The 20956-nt window shown below is 36.1% G+C and overlaps 1 protein-coding gene across 8 annotated transcripts in view; it reads left to right on the top strand.

Annotated features, from left to right (window-relative positions):
- ALS2 (alsin Rho guanine nucleotide exchange factor ALS2) overlaps positions 1-20956 on the top strand; it is a 116453-nt gene that overhangs the window by 1435 nt on the left and 94062 nt on the right. For 4 of the 8 annotated variants that reach the window (XM_077154716.1, XM_077154719.1, XM_077154714.1 and 1 more), the window contains exons 2-4: positions 13053-13130; positions 14281-14435; positions 18136-19079. In XM_077154716.1, the coding sequence (XP_077010831.1) occupies positions 13111-13130; positions 14281-14435; positions 18136-19079 (1119 nt within the window). In that variant the 5' untranslated portion in view covers positions 13053-13110. The other 4 variants (XM_077154721.1, XM_077154717.1, XM_077154718.1 and 1 more) reach the window with 4 other exon arrangements.

The raw sequence follows: 20956 nt of genomic DNA, 5'->3' as shown, positions 1-20956 counted from the left end.
TGGCGGAGGCCCGGGAGCGAGCTGTGGGGGCCCGTGGAGACTGCGCTCGCGTCCTCCCAGTCCGGGCGTCCGACGGACCGAGTCCGGGCATCCTACTGAAGGCACTCGCCTCCCGAGGAGCGCCAGAGGCGAACTGCTAGCCCCTGTCCCCAAGATTTCCTACTCGCCCCCGCCCCTGCTTCCCAGACGGGGCCCAAGAGCAGTTGTTTCTGCCGCGTGAAATGCCTTCGCGTCTCCACTTCCACGCACGCTGCCTTCCTCTCATTCATTCTTGAGGATTTGTTGAATGCTTACGGTAAGCGCTGCTAATAAATCAGGTCTCTGGCTACGAACCTTGGTGAGTGTCCCAGGCGAGTTTGCTCCTGGGTGCAGATTCCCGTGGAAGTGTGACTGAGGGTATTGGTGGCTTGAAAAGGCGAGTGAGGAAAAAGAGAATGACTTTAACCAAGTCCTTTTTAGTGTCAGGTGATTCATCAGAGGGAAAAATAAGGTTCTTTTGAGAAGGAAAATAATGTAAGGCCAATCATGAGGTCCTGACGCTGGTGTTGGTCCTCTGAATAATAGGGCCGCTTTGGAGAAATGCATGGTAAGGCTGTTCTACTACTACTTAGGATTTTGTTGATGAAGAAAGAGGAAAAACATTCTGGTTGAAGTGGAATGTCCATATACAGTATTTTCTTTTGGGTTTGGGATCGCGAAGGAAATAATTGTTGTACCCAAATGTATATCCTTCATATCTTACCCGTAGATCTGTTGGTAGCTGTAAATGTTCTTAAAACAGCTTTGAGGAATAAAATTGCGTGATGTGTGCTTATTCTGAGCACTTAGAAAAATTCATCACTTATTGGTGTAAGATTATTTCCATTTATCATAAATATGTATGATTTTGAGTGTTTACTTGATGATGTGTTGGCAAGGATATAGTGAAAAATTTGTTTTGCGGTGAATAGTAATATTTTAACCTTACTAATATCGATATAGTGGTTAAGATCTAGCCCTTGGATGTGGACATACCAGAAGTTCACATCCACTTCCACTTTTGACCTTGAACAAATTAGTCAACCTCTCTACCTCAGTTCTCTCATATTTGAATTGAGGATAAAAGTCCTTCCTCATAATAGTACCTTTATATGTAAACATTCATTTATCACATTTATTATAGTGCCTGATGCATTGTAAATTTCAATACATATTAGCTATTTGTGCAATTATTAATTATGTTTCTAGTCCAACATGACCCAAACTGACTCCTTTTTTTTCTAGCGGAGAGAAAGAAAACTGAATATTTTTAAAGAAGAGCTATATTCGCTTTTAAAAATCTGGGGTTAGTTCCTTGATAATTTTATAGTATTTCATATGGACACTTTGATGTGGGAAAGATGCTGATGGAATCTATACTAAGTTAAATTTATTACTTAGTTCCCTAACTATGACTATATTGGCAGATTGAAGGTTCACAGAGTAAGAAAAGTTCAATACTTTTAACAATGTTAAAATTTGAGAAGATGATGCAGAAGATAAAGTACCAAAAAGGGAATTTGGGAGGAAAATTTTGAGTGATCTTATACAAGGCACTTATTCTTTAAATTTATTTATGTGGTATGAATTGGAACCCCTTTTCCCCAATTCCAGATTTTTCAGAATTTAAGTTGTCTGTTTTGACTGTTAAAGAAGCAAAGGGTATATTAAGAACTTAGACTGGATTTTCATTCGTATATGACTAGAAGGAAAGAGTACTATTAGTCTTCTACCTTTTCATGAAAAACATGGGTTTGCCGTCTTTTTTTTTTTTTTAATAAAGGAGTACTGCTGGGTCCATTGTAAAGGTATTTCCAAAGAATGTGACTGATTTGTAAAAACCTTCTATAATTCTGAGTACATGTGAGGATAGGTGTGAGTGAAGAAACTAAGAAAGGACAGTAAAGAGGAGAATTTTTGAGATGGTATAAAAAAGCCTACTTTGATAAGAGTATGAGGTTGAGCCCTTTTCAGTCATTCCTTGGAATGCTGTGAGGATTTCAGTGACTTCTAAATCATTTAACTTTTTTTTTATAACTTTGTGGAGGAAAATGTACCACATATTCCATTGGTATTATGGATACAAATTTTCTGATTGTGCTACCATCATTTTCATCCATTACCTAAATTTTTCCATCACCCTAAACAGAAACTCTGTACCCATTAAGCGTTAAATCTCCATTTTCCCTCCCTCAAGCTCCTGGTAACCTCCAGTCTACTCCCAGGTTCTATGAATGTGTTTCTTCTAGATATTTCATATGAGTGGGATCATGCAATATGTATGTATTTTTTGTTTTTTATTAACACTAAATACTTGAAATATATTTAGAAAGCGAAATTTGATTCAGTATGCCCGACACATTTTGGTATTCTTTTTATTGATTTATTCTTACTTTTTAAAGATAATTTTATTGAGAAATCTTTACCATATACAGTCCATACATGGTGTACAATCAGTGCCTCACAATATTATCACATAGTTGTGTATTCATCACCATGATCATTTTTAGAACATTTGCATCACTCCAGAAGAAGAAATAAAAAGAAAAAACATACATCCCATACCCTTTACCCCTCCCTCTCATTGATCACTAGTATTCCAATCTACACAATTTGTTACCCTTTATCTTCCCCTATTATTTATCTATTTTTTATCCTTATTTTTTTACTCATCTGTCCATACCCTGAATAAAAGAAGAATCAGACACAAGGTTTTCACAGTCATACGGTCACATTGTAAAAGCTATATAGTTATACAGTTGTCTTCAAGAATCAAAGTTATTGGAACACAGCTCAATAATTGCAGGTACTTCCCTCCAGCTACTCCAATACACCATAAGCTAAAAAGGGATATCCATATAATGTATAAGAATAACCTCCAGGGTAACCTCTTGACTCTCTTTGAAATCTCTCAGCCACTGAAACTTTATTTTGTCTCATTTCTCTTTTCCCTCTTTTTGTCAAGAAGCCTTTCTCAATCCAGTGATGTTGGGTCCCGGCTCATCCAGGAGTTCTGTCTCACATTGCCAGGGAGATTTACACCCCTGGGAGTCATGTCCCACGTAGTGTAGGAGGGCAGTGAGTTCATCTGCCAAGTTGGCTTAGAGAGAGAGGTCACAGCTGAGCAACAAAAGTTCCCTAGGGGCTACTCAGGCATAATTATACATAGGCTTAGCTTCTCGTTTGCAGAAATAAGTTTCATAGGAGCAAACCCCAATATTGAGGGCTTAGCCTATTGAATTGGTTGTCCCCACTGCTTGTGAGACTATCAGGAATTCCCCAGATGGGGAAGTTGAATGTCTCTTCCTTTCTCCCAAGTCCCCCAAGGGGACTTTGCAAATACTTTTTATTCCCTGCCCAAATTTTTCTGGGATATATCAGGGCATCACACTACCCTGGACAAACTAACAAGATCTCACACCCTATTCAAAATTCCACGTACTTACAGTATTCAGCTAAACTGACCATACAAGTTAAATGTGCTACCCAAAAAATTTGGCACCAAATAAACATTTCTCCCTTTTGTCTTACACAGAAGTTAAGTTTTAAAATATAGACCATATCATCCTTTCCCTGTATTCTGATTTACCTTAGTCATATCCAGATCAGCTTCATTCATATCTCTAGTCGAAGTCTGATCACTTTTTCAACTTTTTAAATGGTTGCTGTATGGGGTAATACTGACTTTCATAGCTTCAGAGCTCTAACTCTTGAGTCTCATGTGTCACATAAATACCTGAAGTTTCTGGGAACGACCAGGTTATATACAAACAGCTCAGTATCTCAGAATTTAGAAATAACAGTTACAACTCCTGAATATATGTGACTGCTATATAGGAGCTTACAATCTAGGACACTTTACAGTAGGCCCCAGCCTAAAAACCCATGCTCTTGACTTCATTTCGCTGAGTTTGTATATTATAGTTAGTCCATGTGAGTGAGGCATGATATTATTTGTCTTTTTGTTTCTGCCATTTAATTCAACATCTGTCTTTAAGGTTCATTGACCTAGTCGCATGCCTCATAGGAATCAAAAAAATATTTGTCCTTTTGTGCCTGGCTAGTTTCACTTACCATAATGTTTTCAGAATTCATCCTTGCTCTAGCATGTATCAGAACCTCAATCTTTTAATGGCTTAATAATATTCCATTGTGTGATATATCATACTTTATCCATTCACCTGCCAATGGATACTTGGGTTTCTTCCACCTTTGGTTATATTGCAGCAGAAAAATGCTGCAATGAATATGAATATTGGTGTATAAGAAGTATCTGTTTGAATCTCTTCTTTCAATTCTTTGAGTTATATACCTAGGAGAGGAATTTCTGGATTATATAGTAATTCTGTGTTAATTTTCTGAGGAATCATCAAACTGTTTCCACAGTGACTGTACCATTTTACATTCTTAGCAGCAATACACGAGAGTTCCATTTTTCCACATCTTCACCAGCAATTATTATATTCCATTAAAAAAATAGTATCCATTCTGGTGGGTATGAAGTGGTATCTGACAGAGTTTCTCAAAACATTTTTTTTAAACCCTTTTCCACTGATGACCAACTAATTCAGTCATCAGTAATAAGATAGTTGTAGATTTTGTAGTGTATAGGTTCTTAAGATGCTCAGAAACCACAAATGAAATAGCAACAGACTAGGATTTGACTCCCGTTAGTATTTATTTTCCTATCTCTATCTCTGTTGCTCTGGAGCTGTCTTTAAATTGAATCTTGATGTTTGCCTGCATGCAGCTGAACTAATGAGCCAAGTGGGTAGAACAAAAATATATAAATCAGCAAGGAAATGAGTACTTTTTTGAACTATCATATAGTTCTTTTAAATGGAAGGAAAATACAGTTTTCTCAATCTTTTGAGAAAAAGGTGGGGCCTTTCCATAAGGTTTTGGTTGGTTGCCAGTGGATTATGCCCATAGAGAAGGTCAGCTGTAGTCTCATTATTTCCATGAATCGATCAACTCATGTTTCCATTACTTTCAGGTTATTTATTTTTTTTTATTTAAGGGTCATTACACAGCTTTTCAGTTCACATCACTGCCCTGATTAGTGATTGTTAGACCCAACAGTGGTATCTGGGTCTGCTAATTTTCATTCTGAGGTACTTTTCTTTCTTTTTCTTTTTTTTAGCTTCCCAATTTCTTTTTATTTTTTTAACTTTTTTTATTGTATAGAATAACATATATACAAAGCAAAGAAATAAAAAAGCAATAGTTTTGAAAGTGCTCTTCAACACGTAGTTACAGGACAGATCCCAGAGTTTGTCATGGGCTATGATGTGATCCTGTCACATTTTTCCTTCTGGCTGCTCCAGAATACAGGAGGCTAGAGGGCTTAAATATGTATATATTTGTGTGTGTGTGTGCATGGGCAGGCACCAGGAAGCCTGCATCTCCTGCATGGCAGGCGAGAACTCTGCCACTGAGCCACCGTGGGCCCCCTGGGCTTAAATATTTTTTATCATCACAATTGACTTTTTTTCCTTCTTTTTTTTTGTTGTGAAAAATAACATATATACAAAAAAGCTATAAATTTCAAAGCACAGCACCACAATTAGTTGTAGAACATATCAGAGTTTGACATGGGTTACGATTTTAGGTTTTTACTTATAGCTGCTCTAAAATACTGGAGACTAAAAGAGATATCAATTTAATGATTCAGCATTCACATTCGTTTGTTAAATCCTATCTTCTCTGTATAGCTCCACCATCACCTTTGATCTTTCCATCCCTCTCTTTACGGGTGTTTGGGCTATGGCCATTATAAATTTTTCATATTGGAAGGGTCTGTCACTAATATGGGGTAGGAAGATGGAACTATCTGATATTCTGGAGAGGCTGAGCTTGGTGTCAAGACTTGTCTGGACCAGGGACCCATCTGGAGGTTGTAGGCTTCCAGAAAGTTACTCAAGTGCATGGAACTCCAGTGGGATCTTATATATTGCCCTAGGTGTTCTTTAGGATTGGCTGGAATGGTCCTGGTTGGGGGTTGGCAGGTTATGATAGGTAGCAAAGTCTAACTGAAGGTTGCATAAGAGCAACCACCAGAGTAGTTGCTCAACTCTATTTGAACTCTCTCTGCCATTGATACTTTATTAATTACATTTCTTTCTCCCCTTTGGGTCAGGATGGAATTGTTAATCCCACGGTGCCAGGTCTGGATTCATCCCTGGGAGTCATCTCCTACGTCGCCAGGGAGTCTTTCACCCCTGTGTTCCAGGGTACTTTTCTCTTACAGCCTAAATTATCCTTAAGCTGAATTCTTAAAATTAAATTGTGCAGAGGCCCAGGAAAACATGTAACAAGGATAATTATAGCAGTGCTTTTTAAAGTGACAATAAAACAGGACAATCTGACTCTACATTATAGAGAAATGGATAAATTATATGATTTATTCATGCAATGGAATGCTATACCCTGGTAAAAATGAATGAACTAGAGTCATACATATCAACGTGGACACATCTCAAGTACATAATGTTGAGTGAAAAAAGCAAGTTGCCAAAGGATGTATGTATGGTATGATGAATTTAAATTTGAAAATAGTAGAATACTAGACATTGCTTATCAATATGTATATACTGAAAATACATCAAAGTGTAGAACATAATGGGAATGGGATACACTACTTGTGGTATGTAGGTTCAGGTGTCAGCTTGGCTAGGTGAAGGTACCTAGTTCTATTGCTATGGACATGAGCCAATGGCATGTGAACCTCATCTGTTGCTGATTACATCTGCAGTCGGCTAGGAGGCATGCCTGCTGCAATGAATGATGTTTGATTTAAGTGGCTGGTACTTAAGTGAGAGAGGTCAAGGTAGCACAGCCAAGGCAGCAACTCAGCATACCTCATCTCAGCACTTGCAGCTCAGCCCAGGTCTTTGGAGATGCAGAAGGTAATCACCCCAGGGAAAGTTGTTGAAAAGAGGTCTGTAAAAGGCCAGCAGAGATTGCCATGTGCCTTCCCACGTAAGAAAGAACCTCAGTCGAAAGTTAGCTGCCTTTCCTCTGAAGAACTGTATGTTAACTAAATAAATCCCCTTTTATTGAAAACCAGTCCATCTCTGGTGTGTTGCATTCCGGCAGCTAGCAAACTAGAACACTACTTTTAGAAATAGTAGCTACAACTGGAGAGGAAGGGAGGGTGTGAGTGAGTCACTTTCATCTCTACATATAACTTTTTCCTTTTTTCCTTCTATTTTTGAGAAAGTGGATGCAAATGTGAAAAATGTTAATATTTATTAAAACTAGATGTTAGACACATGGACTTGTTGATTTTTTAAATCTTTTTTTGTATTCACAAAAAGAACTTATGAAACTTTATGGCATTTAAAAAATTATTTATAATCAGGGCTCTGTTCTAATAATGTCATTAAAAAAATTTACTATGTAACCTCAAAATAGTAGACTCTGGAATAGTAAGTCTTCTCTCTCTGCAGTAGGAAAGGAATGTGCTAGTGCAGCTCCACTTGTGTAAAGCTTTTCTTAGGAGAAGAGAAAGACTATTTTTGCTTTACTGTTTCCCTCTTCTCCTAGGAAAATATTTTCCTTAGGAAACTAGGAATGACCCTTTTTAAAAGATTGCAGGGGAATTTAAATTCTAGAGATTCATGGGAAATGGTATATTGATCATGAACTCTCAAAATATAGTGGAATAAATTGTATCATAATGACCTGAAAGAAATTTGGACAGAGAGTGAATCAAGACACAAAATTACCATACATTTCATGTGATCATTAACACTTAATTTTTTAAGTTTTGGTTGGTTACATTTTATTACAATGTAGTTAACCAGAGTTTATACTGTGAAGTAGGTGTTTTAGTTAAAAGTCAAAGAAAATAATTCTCTGTAGGTATTAATAAGTAAAAATTGTGACAGCTTGTTAAATGGTTAAATAATAAATAGAATATTTAATAGCTGATGATTATTATAACCATAATATTTAAACTTGTGAGTTAAAAAACAATATTTCATTCCTAATCAAGAATATGTTTCTATTACTTTCAATATAAGTGAAACTTAAATCTCCATTTAATGTGTAATATTTTATAATATTACGATATTGTGTAATATTTTGGCATGCTCAATTATGTGGTCCCCCAAGGACCTTAAGCACTAGGTGTTATAATAAGCCAGCATACTTTGAACTGTATTTCTGTAATACTGCCTTTTTAATTTTTGGTTATTTTAATGAAAGAATGGCAGCAAAATTTTAAAGAATAATTTGTATCAGAAATTATATATACTATATAATAACAGGCATAAATTTTGTATTACCTGGGAATTTGAAATTCATTTGTTAGTAGTATAATATTCATAAGAATGTTTCATGGGAATTTTCAGTAATCCTGAAAAATGCCTTTTAAAAGCATGCATTGGAACTGTTAAAGAAGCTGAAAAAGAGATCAGAGATTAGAAATAAGAACAAAGCCAATGTGGTTGGGACTAAGGTAAAAGACAGAATACAGGGTAAAGGATGATATTGTCTGTATTTTAGAACTTTCCTTACTGTATGAGACCAAAGGAAGAGAGATTTATTTTATCCAAAACCTACATTTTCTGTAGCACACAATCTAACTTAACCTGTCTGGTCAGTACAGTTAAACAACTTAAACACATAGAGGCTAGAATTGGGAATGAGATCTTGCAATTCTGTGTAGCTTAATGTAATACTTGGATACATTCCAGAGTATATTGGGCAGATCAAAGTCCCTTGAGGGACTGGAGAAAAAAACATGTAGCTCTTAAACTTTCCTATCTGGGAAATCCCTGATACTCTTTCAAACATCAGGGGCTTCCTAGTTAATAGGCCACACCCTTGATCTTGAGGCTTGCTTTTATGAAACTTATTTCTGTAATGGAGAAGCTAAAGCCTACCTATAATTATGCCTAAGAGTTCTTCCACAGAACCTGTTTTGTTGCGCAGATGTGGTTTCCCCCTCTCCAATCCCAACTCTGCAAGAAAAATCATTACTCTTTCCCTTATATGGGACATGATGTCCAGGGATGTAAGGCTCCTTGGTAACGTGGGACATTGTTCCCCAGGATGAGCCTGGCCCTGGCACAGTGGGATCAATAATGCTACCTGACCAAAAGAGGAAAAAGAAATGCAATCAAATAAGACATCAATGGCTAAGAGATTTCAGATAGAGTCTACAGGCTGTTCTGCAGGTTAAACTTATACATGCAGGTTTCAGCCAGATATTATTGATTGCCATGATATGTCAAGCCCCAACCAACAGTATTGCTGTAAACCCTAAAGAATATCCAGGACCCTATCTGAGACTGTATGAAAGTTTCACTCACTAAAAAGCCTAAATCCTCCAGATGGTTCATAGGCCAGATAAGCCCTGAAACCCAGAGTTACCAGTCTCTCCAAGAACGTCATCCAGTTGCAACTCCCTACCCCATAATGTCCACACCCCTTTTCAACATGAAGAAGTGTGCCGGTTTGAATCTGTGGTGGACCCCAGAAAAGCCATGTCCTTTAATCCTCATTCAGTATTGCTGGGTGGGAGCATTTTGATTGTTCCCATGGAGATGTGACCCACCCAATTGTGGGTGTTAACTTTTGATCAGATAGCTTCCATAGAGTTGTGTCTCCACCCATTCATTAATCCTTTAAAAGAGGAAACATTTTGGAGGGGGTCCTTTTTTTGTAGAGCCGCGAGAAAGTCAGCAGTTGCCGCCATGTTCGCCATGTACCCTTCCAGCTGAGAGAGAAACGTTGAATGTTGTCAGCCTTCTTGAACCAAGGTATCTTTCCCTAGATGCCTTAGATTGGACATTTCTATAGACTTGTTTTAATTGGGACATCGTTTTCTTGGCCTTAGAACTGTAAACTAGCAACTAATTCCCCACTTTTTTTTTAGATGCATGGTCCCGGAATCGAACCCTGGTCTCCCACGTGGAAGGTGGGCATTGTAACCACTGAACTACCCATGTACCCTAAACTCCCCTTTTTAAAAACCCTCCTGTTTCTGGAATTTTGCATTCCGGCAGCTAGCAAACTAGAACAAGAAGTTAAAATGGTCATTGCCCAAATGTCCCTAAAGATTGGGAGAAGGATCAAAAGAGAAGATGGGATTTAACAAATGAATATGACCACTGAATCATTACATTGATATTTCTTTCTTTATTTATTTATTATTTTTTTCTCTCTATTATCGTTTTATTTCTTTTTCTGCTATCTTTCTATTTCTTTTTCTAAATCGATGCAAATGTACTAAGAAATGATGAATATGCATTGATATTTCTTTTTAGTTGCCAGTGTCTTAGGGCAACTAGAAGGAAATACCTGAAATTGTAGAACTGTAATCCATACCATACCTTGAAATTTGTTCTATAATTATGTGCTATGATGTACATTGAAATTTATCATTTTTTTGGTATATGTTATATTGCGCAATAAAAAATGTTAAATTTCTTGGGGCGGGCCATGGTGGCTCAGCAGGCAGAGCTCTCACCTGCCATGCCAGAGGACCCGGGTTTGAATCCCGGTGCCTGCCCGTGTTAAAAAAAAAAAAAATGTTAAGAAAATGTGCATGGGATTCTCAGCTTAGCTGACTGGGCATTACTGGACATTTATTGTATTACGTTTATATTCTCCTGCAATGGGTAATACTCCTTTTAGAGAATTTCCACAGTCTGAAAGAGTGAGGTATTTGTAGGTTCAAGAATTACATTACCAAGTTGTAGCTGTAATGCTCCCAAAACATCTTGCATTTATTTTTCTCATTCTTCTCTGTCAAATTGGCAGCCTTGGATGAAATTAAAGAGCTCAGGTCTCTTTCCTCCATTCAGAAGAGTATTTGCAGGCAGGTTTTCCTTGCATTCTGTGTGAGTAGGTCTACGCTAAAATTGGCTTAAAACTTTTGAAATAAGTGTCAACCATCACTATTAAAATAAATATTTAAAGTACCCATAGAATATCTTGCTGTAAGCAATGCGACTTTTTGGTTTACTCTCCAAAATTAAGTCATTGTTAAAAGTACATTAAAGAAACTGAATTAAGCAGAGAATAGTTGAAACAATTTGCCACAAACTTGGTGGCTTAAAATAACACAGATTTATTATCTTACAGTACTTTAGGTTAGAAGTCTGGCATGGGTCCCACTGAACTAAAATCAAGGTGTTAAAAAGGCCGTGATCTTTTCTGGAAGCTCTAGGAGACAATCCATTTCTTTGCTCTTTCCAACTTCTAGAGGTTACTCATATTCCTTGGCCCTTCATCTTCAAAGCCTAAGACATAGCACCTCTGTGATTTTCACTTCTTTCTCAGATTCTCTCCTTCTGCCTCCCTCTTCTACATTTAGGGCTTATGTGATTATATTGGGCCCACCTGATATCTAGGATACTGTCCGTATTTTAAGGTCAGTTGATTAACAGTCTTAATTCCCAGGTTCTGGGGATTAGGATGTTGATATCTTTGAGGGACCATTATTTTGTCTACCACAAATAGTAAGTTAAAAAAAAATTGCAAAAGTTCCTAGAGTTTTAATTACATTTATGTTTAAAAAAAGCGTTAGTGATATTTAAAATGGAATAGAGTATAATCCATTTTAAGAAAGTTCTGTAATTAAAAACCTGAAACTAAAAGAAAATAAACATTGACTGCCTTATTCACTTTACCAAAAAGAATCAGCTGTGTTAAGCAAGGTGTGCTTGTGTACTTTCACTGTCTCCGGAGTTCTCTGGCTCCTGTCGGGTAATGTTTAGTTTTGATTAAGGGTACAGTAACTCTGACTTCTGATAGACCAGCCCAGATTAGAACTGGTTTCAAAATTGCTTGCTCTTGTACTGTTATCTGTACATTTTATTTAAAGTTAATTGTCACACATAAAGCATAGTAGCATTTAATAGTTGTATTTGTCAGATCAGTAGTATTTGTCACATTTATTCGGATTTGTCTTTTTTTACATAGTACCCTCCATTCAAATTTGAATAATTGGAAATCTTTCTAAAATAAGCATTAAATAGAAAATAATTTCCTCCAGATATGCAGATGGGAAACTATAAGAATTTGCATACAACCTGGAGTGAACAGATGGGTCTTAAATCACTCCTGCTGGTATGGGTTCTTTCCAGACCACAGTGTCCATGACGTAGCCTGTTGCAGAGCAATCACAAATTTGGCCCCAGTATCTTTGTGGTTTACATAAATCAGAAGACTTCATTGCCATTATTTTCATGTGTTTTGGTGTCCTTGAAAATTTGAGTATCTGAGTTGAAATGCATTGACCATTTCTGTTTGCTTATTTATTTTCCCATCTGTTATCTTTATTAAATATTGGGTTTCTAAACTGTCAGGTCACGATATTTGTATGTTAATTTTCATACACCTTTTTTCTATTAAATGGTAGATTTGAAAAGGTATTTTTAAATTCAAACTTTTCTTCCTTTTGTAGTATGAGGTATTTTGGTCTCGAATTGAAGTTGATTTGCGGAATATACTACAAGTTCCAATAAATGGAGGACTTCCTATTTTAATAATGTGATTTTGTTGTGCATTACTATTAAGTGTAAATGAAACTTGAATCTGAGACGTTACTGAAAAAGATTAGAAATTCTCGGTTAACTAGTATTTAAGTGTTCATGTGTTCCTGAAGCATTTAAAAAGTAACCTTAATGTGCATGTAATGAATACTTACAATGAATTTTTGGTTCAACTTCCTTCTTTATAAAACCAAACAAAAAAAAAATCTGTTGCCTGAGAAAGCACAGCTTAATTGTAGATAGTCTTTTCTTCCTTTGACATTACATTTGACTGTCAACAAATAATTTTTGTTGTTGACTGCCAACAAGCTCAGTGGGTAGGCTCAGTCTAGAGATTTGACTTTGGCAGGCAGGATGTAAAATTCTTCCAATAGTTTCTCTGCATTCTTATTGCTGAGTGAATGTGCATTTGTTAGACGGCTGGCACCCCTTCACCGCCTTTTTTTAGGCAGAGGGACAAAACAGCAAAATATTCTTTTGTGCAAAAAACTGTTGTTTGTGTTTACCTTGTGATTTACCACTTAGGTCCTGGCATACTTTTCTCAAAGAGGAATTTTTGGTGATGGCGTACACCCACTGACCGATGGACTCAAAGAAGAGAAGGTAAAACCATTTGTTTTTTCTCTCCAATTCTTCTAGAAAAACATAACAGTTCTATAGCTGTGTAGCTTTTCATCAGTTTGGTTTTCTTGTCAGTGATTGTTAAATGGGGAAGGACATTTGTAATTGACTGGGAAAGAGAAAGATACTAAAATAAAGCTGATTAGTGATATGCTTGTTTCTTATGCTCGGAAGAGGCATGGAATATATTTATTCATCATTTTAAAACTCTCAGCAATTATTTCACACTATTAAGTTCACAGTTTCAGAAGTAGACTTTCTTATTATAAGTTATATTCCATCCTTAGAAAACTAGTCATGGAAGATATTTATAAAGAGGGTTAAAATTGTGGTTTCTCCCATAAAATCATGTCTATGTCCAAGTACAATTTAAGGGAATATTATTTAGCAAAACTAAAGCAAGTCCTAGGTATTAGAAAATTAAAAAAAATAACAAGAATGTTGTGGTGCCTCATTAAAATGTTGGCACCCGTTTTCTAGAAAAAAGAAAATGAAAAAAAAAGTACCATCATTGGAAACATATTGGAATACTTATGTATCAAAGAACCCCTGTTATCTTAATGTGCCCTTTTCTTAGAAAGGGAAGCAATTAAGATATGGTCAGTATTATGCAGCTTTCTGTTTTGTGTTCCTTGAACCAAAAGTCATCAGAAGAATAGATATCTTGAATAGAACATGGGTAAAGCATGAGAGATTTTACTGCTATATGTTCCTTAAGTTTGTTTGTTTTTTTGCATGGGCAGGCACTGATCCTTAAGTTTTTAAATAACAATTACATAGCTTAAGCTCAGTTTAAAGTAAGATCCCTAGACTTCATATCTTCTTCATCAAATACTTTTTATCAATTATAAACTACAATTTAAAAATAAGACTTCACCTCAAGGCATGTTAGAAGTTTAATGTATAAGCAAGAGGTTAATAACGTGAAAAGTTAAAATCTTGGAAATTAAGCTAAATTATGAAACTTTACAGAAAATAGCTCAGGTTTTCTTTGCTTCTTAGAGATAAATAATGTGTGGGTTTAGATTATCGTTAAGGCTTTTATAATAATCGTTTATCTCTGCTCCTGTGTCACAACAACAAAAAGAAATCCTGAATTGCAGAAACAAGCTATTTTTCTCAATATTTATAGCTCAACAGAGGCAGAAGGATCCAAAGAAAGGGGCCTGGTTCATGTCTGGCAGGCAGGATCCTGTTCTGTGACACCGGAGAGATTGCCAGGCTGGGGAGGAAAGACTGTTCTCCAGGCAGCCCTTGGAATGAAACATGGGGTTCTTCTGACTGAAGGTATTGAAAAGAATAACTTGTAAATACTAATTGGAACTCTTAACCCGTGCCTCAGTGTATAAAATCAAGTAAAATAGTTACTGCATACCAGGGGTTCCTTATGGTCTACACTAGAGCTTATACCCCTTTTTGTGTTTAAAATATGTTATTCCCTTAATCAGAAAACCAGATTAGTTCTTAAATGAAGATATAACTAGAATAAAAGGGAGAATTATAGTTTAAAAATTTTATAGTAATTAATACATGAAAAATTAACTTTTTGCAAAAGCTATCTATTCAGAGGCTCTTTAGCTGTAGCCTTTGTTCTTTAAATGTGTCAGAATAATAATGCTATTAATAGCTAACATTTATTGAACAATTAAGTGTGCCAGGCACTGTGTTAAGTGTGTCACATGTATTGTCGGTCTCACTGAATTTTCACAACCACCTTGTACAGTAGCTACTATTATTATCCCTCTTTACTGATGAGGAAACTGAAGCTTAGGGAGATTGAATAATCTTCTCTAACACACAGCTATTACAGTGTCCTGGTCAGTCCTGGAACCCATATAGTATGATTTCAAAACCCACTTTTTAAATCACTTCTATACTGTTTCAGTACAGTTTTTATCAAACATAAATAGCAGTTCACAAGAACATATAATAAAATCTATAGAGCTGTACTAGATAGAAACATAGGCTTTAATTTATAGAGAGTTGCCTTTAATCTTGGTGGCAGTTTTAACGACTTGATTTGGACTAGGACTGCCATTTACTTAACTAATTTATAAATTTCCTCATTATAAACATTAATTATTAAATTATGCTGGTCTTTTCTTTCTGGGAACTGAAGGAAGACAAATTCTAGGAAACAAAGTTTAAACCTGGCCTTCGTGGCTTTAGGGGGTAAACCTGTTGTGTTAGTTTGCTAGCTGCCATAATGCAATACACCAGAACTGTTATAAAAGGGAATTTAATAAGTTACAAGTTTATAGTTCTAAGGAAGTGAAAGTGTCCAAACTAAGGCATCCAGAGAAAGGTACCTTTATTCCAGGATGGCTGATGTCTCAGCAATACCTCTGTCAGCTGAGAAGGTACACTGGTCCATTGCTCCTGGGTTCCATTGCTTTCAGCCTCTGTTCCTGAGGAGGTTCCTCACTTTAGTTCTCCAGGGCTGACTTTCATCTCTTGACATCCCTTGGCTCTCTCCAAGTTCTGGCTTGCTTAACATCTCATGACAGCATTAGCTGAGCTCTAAGCATTTCCAGACATCGGTGTCTCTGTTTTCCATGTGTTCATATCTGTGTCAGCTCTGCTCTGAAGTTTCTGTTGACTCTGAGGCTTCTGTCATTTCTTTCGTATCTCTCATTTCCCTAGGCTGTTTGTTTCTCCAAAATATTTCCTCTTTTAAAGGATATCCAGGAAGCTAATCAAGACCCACCTGGAATGGGTGGAGTCACATGTCCATCTAATCAAAGGACACATCCACAATTGGGCATGTCACCTTGCCATGGATATAATCTAATCAGCTTTACAACCTTCAGTGCTAAATAGGAATTGAAAGAAAGGGCTGCTCCCACAAGACTGGATCAGAATTAAAACATGGTTTTTCTGGGGTACCTGATAAGTTCAGACTGGCACACCTGGATTTCTTTCTAACATCTTTTTTTGTTACTTCACTTTTACTACAATAATATGTAATAGTATTTTAAATGAGACTTTTAAAAAGCATTATTTAAAAAAATGGAAACTATTTTCAATACCTGCTCTTTGGGCTTCAAGATGTATGGTTCTTAAGCATATGTAATTGGAATTGTGTTGTTTGGCGGCCTTCACTAAAATATTTGGAACTCCATGTGAACATGATCTCCTTAAAATCTAGAATCATACCTAAAAGACAGGGCAAATAAGGGAAAACTTTAAATATGTATATAAATAGCTTATCATTGTTTGTGTTTAAGCAGTATCCTGGTTTTAAATATTAGTTATGAAAAATCTCATCTCACATGAGTGTGCAGTTTTGAAATGGTACAAGGACCTCCCATGCTATTTTTTCCAGGTGAGGAAATGGTACAGATTGAGCACTAGGAATTTGCAGGCTTCATTGTCTCTACTCAGTTTGGCCAAGAGCACATAATTCAATGAAAACACTTCATTGATTCACTATGTTTGATGTCCTCCAAGTTAACAAATAAAAGGGGTCCAGATATCCATTTCTTTGCAATACTATCTCTAGTAGAATAATATTAATTGAAAAAGTTGATCAGCCGTTGCAAATATATTATTTTGGGGAAAAAAGTTTAAAAGAGCTTAACCATTGAGCTTATTTTCTCAATATTCTTTATCCAAACTAGAAATTCCAAATAAATGCATTTATTTTCCCTCTGGCCATTAATGTGTTCCTCCTTACATAGATGTTGTAGTGAGTTAATCTAAGCATATAAATATATCTGCAAATATAATAGGCCAAAGATAAAGTCTGCATTTATTTATATGTTTACAGAAGAATCATGTAGAAAATACAGAGTTCCCATAGATGTTCCCTGTTTTTAACACCTTGCATTAATGTGGTACATTTATTACAATTGATGAAAGAATCTTATTATAATTATACTTTTTATTTTGCATGGGCAGGCACCGGAAATTGAACCCAGGTCTCCGGCATGGCAGGCGAGAATTCTGCCTGCTGAGCCGTTGTGGCCCACCCATAATTAAACTTTTAAGTCTGTATTTTTTTTTTGGATCATCAACTAGATTACTTTTCTGTGAGAAAAATATAATACTTACTTCTTCATTAACTCCTGCAATACTGTGGTAAAATTAAGACTTGGCAGTATAGCTAGAAACAAACAGGTAATTATCAATTCAGTCCCATAGAATTTACTGCTATAAACAACTTGCTCTCTATACCTAACTCACTGGTACCTGCCATTTTAATTCTTTAATCCATTTTTTGTTTGTTTTTTTGGGTGCATGGCCCAGGAATTGAACCCGTGTGGAGGGCAGGCATTCTAACTACTGAACTACCCGTGCACCCTAATTCATTTGTTTTTGCTGTGTTTATTTTGTTGTGATGATTTGCTTTTTAAATAAATCTCCCCTGAGAAGGGCTATTTGTATACAAGGTTCATAACTGTAACATTAAAAATTTTTATATATGGTACAAATTATGAAGACAGTCACATCTTATTAACACTTGAGCTTGGTGTATGCCCTGGAGGTGTAAAGCTAATTTCTTAATTTTGTCCAGAATGAGTCTATAATATTATGTTATTGCATAATTTTCTGCTGCCGACGTGTTCAATGGTAGTGGATGATTGTAGGTGCTAGTGAATGTTCCTGTTTTGTCTTCTGCTTATTTTATGTTAGCACGATCATTATTTTGTCTTTGAATGCTTGGAATTTGCTTCTATAATAACCTGTGATGATAGCCATTAGTAGTGGATTGATGCTAGGATTTTGTAGGATGAATCTAAAGGATGAGTAACCTTTTGCCAATTTGTAGACATTCTCACTATAATTCAGAATGCTAGTACCTATTTGTTAAAAGATGAACAAACATGGATATTGCATGCTTGAGTCAAATCTCTACAACTGTGCTTTTGAAAATTAAAAATACATGTATCATGTTTTGTTAAATCCAGAGGGGACTAAATGTCTGCTGATAAAATTTCAAGTTAATTCACTAATTTTGTCTCCTTTTGTTTTTTTTAACCTTCAGATGGGGAGGTCTACAGCTTTGGTTCCCTTCCCTGGAGAAGTGAACCAGCAGAGCTCTGTCCGAGTAGCCCCATTCTAGAAAAAGCCCTGGTCGGGCAGAATGTTGTTACTGTGGCAACCGGGAGTTTCCACAGTGGAGCAGTGACAGAAGGCGGCATAGTGTACATGTGGGGAGAGAATTCTGCTGGCCAGTGTGCAGTAGCTAACCAGCAATATGTGCCAGAACCGAATCCTGTCAACATTTCTGATTCTGAGGCCAGTCCTTTGTTAGCAGTCAGGATTTTGCAGTTGGCATGTGGCGAGGAGCACACACTGGCATTGTCAATAAGCAGAGAGATTTGGGCATGGGGTTCTGGTTGTCAGTTGGGTCTCATTACCACTACCTTCCCAGTGACAAAGCCACAAAAAATAGAACATCTTGCTGGACGAGTCGTACTACAAGTTGCCTGTGGTGCATTCCACAGCTTAGCACTTGTACAGTGCCTCCCTTCCCAGGATCTGAAGCCAGTCTCAGAAAGATGCAACCAGTGCAGCCAGCTCTTAATTACTATGACTGATAAAGAAGACCATGTGATTATATCAGACAGTCATTGTTGCCCATTAGGTGTGACACTGTCAGAATCACAGGCAGAGAACCATGCCAGCACTGCCATCACCCCCTCCACTCTTGAAACCCTTGACAGTCAGGGAGAAGTATTTGAGAATACTCTTGTAGAAGAAGGTGATCTGCTTGTTGCTACTGAATTGACTGTTGGAAGTATTTGCACCATGGGCAGTGATGACAGTTCCTCCCAGCAAGACGTCCTGGGGACAACTGAAGTTTCATCTGTGAGAAATATACCATCATATCCTGACACCCAGGCAGTAAATGAATACTTACGGAAATTGTCAGATCATTCAATAAGAGAACATGCTGAGAACAGTGAAAAGCCAATACCATCTCAGGTACCTGTTAAATTTTATAATATAAAGGTGTTTTTGGAGTTCAACCATATGAGCTTTTCTTTAGAAACTTTAAAATGCTTAAGACTTGGTAACATTTTTTTATTTTCAGGGTTTGACTATAATTCTGTTTTATCAGGCAAGTGTAGATAAGGTAAGAACCTGTATCAATTCAGAATCACTTTTTAGGTTCAAGTTCTGGACCTTTATGATTCTGAAAGATGTCATACCAGGCTTGTTTTGTAAGTATCAAAATCCCACTTTTTTCTTCCTAAAACTTTTTCCCATGGCTAAGGTATTATGTTGGATGCCTGAATAGTATAATATAACTATATGCTCATGAAGATCCTTCTGACTTATATTTGTACCATTCTTTAGAGTTTTGTAGAGAAAAGTTCTTTCCTTCTTTATCAGGAAATGCTGCTATTTTGACATGTCTGTCTATTACAGGCAAATTTTAAAAGCTTACTGGCATTACATATTTTTTGAATTAGTGTTCAGGTATAGCTTTGGTCCTCATTGGACGTTTTGCAGGGAGACGGGTAGTATTTCTTTATCTTATTTAAATTACTCTCATTTTGAGAACTTGTAGTAAAATGGAAGAGAAAGCTATTTGCCAGTAGCGTACATAAAGTTTGAATGTCCCTGCTTAAAACAAAGTGCTTTAAAAGAATAGTTTCTATATTTTACTCTTAGTGTAGCCTTTTGATTTTGCTTTTATTTAAACAAGAAAACAAAACAAAAACATTTAATCATAAAAGAATTATTCCTATGTTTTTTTTCAGGGGTTTTAAAACACATAGCCTCCTAATTATTATTTTTTCTTTTTTTCCCCATGGGTAGGCACTGGGAACCGAACCCTGTAGCCTCCTGATTCTGTATTCCTGTTTACTGTCTATCAGAATGAGAACATGGCATAAAGTTTTTATTTATTCACAGTCTGCTCTTTGAACCTTGTGGATATTGACTTTTTTAAAATTAGGAATAAGCTGTTTTTAAAAGATATGAAAACTTAAGCCAAGTAAAGATAATAATTTAACAGGAATGCACGTAGAAAATTCTTGACTTGGTTATAAAAATGTTTGAGACTTTTTAAAAGTTATCCCTTAAAGTCATCTCTTTAGTTTATTAATTTAGAAGCTAATAGTTTATTATACACTACTTATTTATTAGATGACCATCATTGAAATTGTATTTCCTTTGAATTTATTTTGTGAAACATTTAAAGTTTTTGTTACAAATACTAGTTTTGGTGGTGTGTCTTTATATTAAATTTAATTTTTTATAAACAATCTCTCAATCATACAGCTAATTCATTAGGAATATACATTGTTTAGGATAAGATTTTTCTCTTCTGAGAAAGGAACATCTCACCTTTGTGAAAAAAAAATAAAAGAACCTAGAATATTTGACAATGGAACATTGTGCCTCACTATTGAATTTTATTATTGGTTAACTGGGACTCCTAAAATTATGTCTCTCATCAAAATTTACTAGTTATGCATTCTTTTTCTAAAACAATTTTTATTCTGAAATATAACACGTATATACAAAAAAGCAGTAAATTTCAAAGTACATTTTAACAAGTGGTTATAGAACAGATTTCAAAGTTTGGTATGGGTTACAGTTCCACAATTTCAGGTTTTTCCTTCTAGCTGCTCTAAGACACAAAAAATACCAATATGATGATTCAAGTGTACTCATTTTTTAAATCTTATCTTTTTAGTTATAACTCCTCCTTCTCCTTTGATCCTTCTCACAATCATGGGATATTTGGGCTATGTACATTCTCACTTTTTCATGTTGAAAGGAGTGTCAATAATATTGGATAGGGGGATGGAATTAGTTGATATCCTTGGAAAGGCTGACCCCTCTGGGTT

The sequence above is a fragment of the Tamandua tetradactyla genome, chromosome 3 (genome assembly GCF_023851605.1).
Source record: "Tamandua tetradactyla isolate mTamTet1 chromosome 3, mTamTet1.pri, whole genome shotgun sequence".
In the NCBI taxonomy this organism is placed as follows: Eukaryota; Metazoa; Chordata; class Mammalia; order Pilosa; family Myrmecophagidae; genus Tamandua; species Tamandua tetradactyla.
The sequence above is the reverse complement of the archived record's forward strand: the minus strand, read 5'-3'. Positions and strand labels throughout refer to the sequence as shown.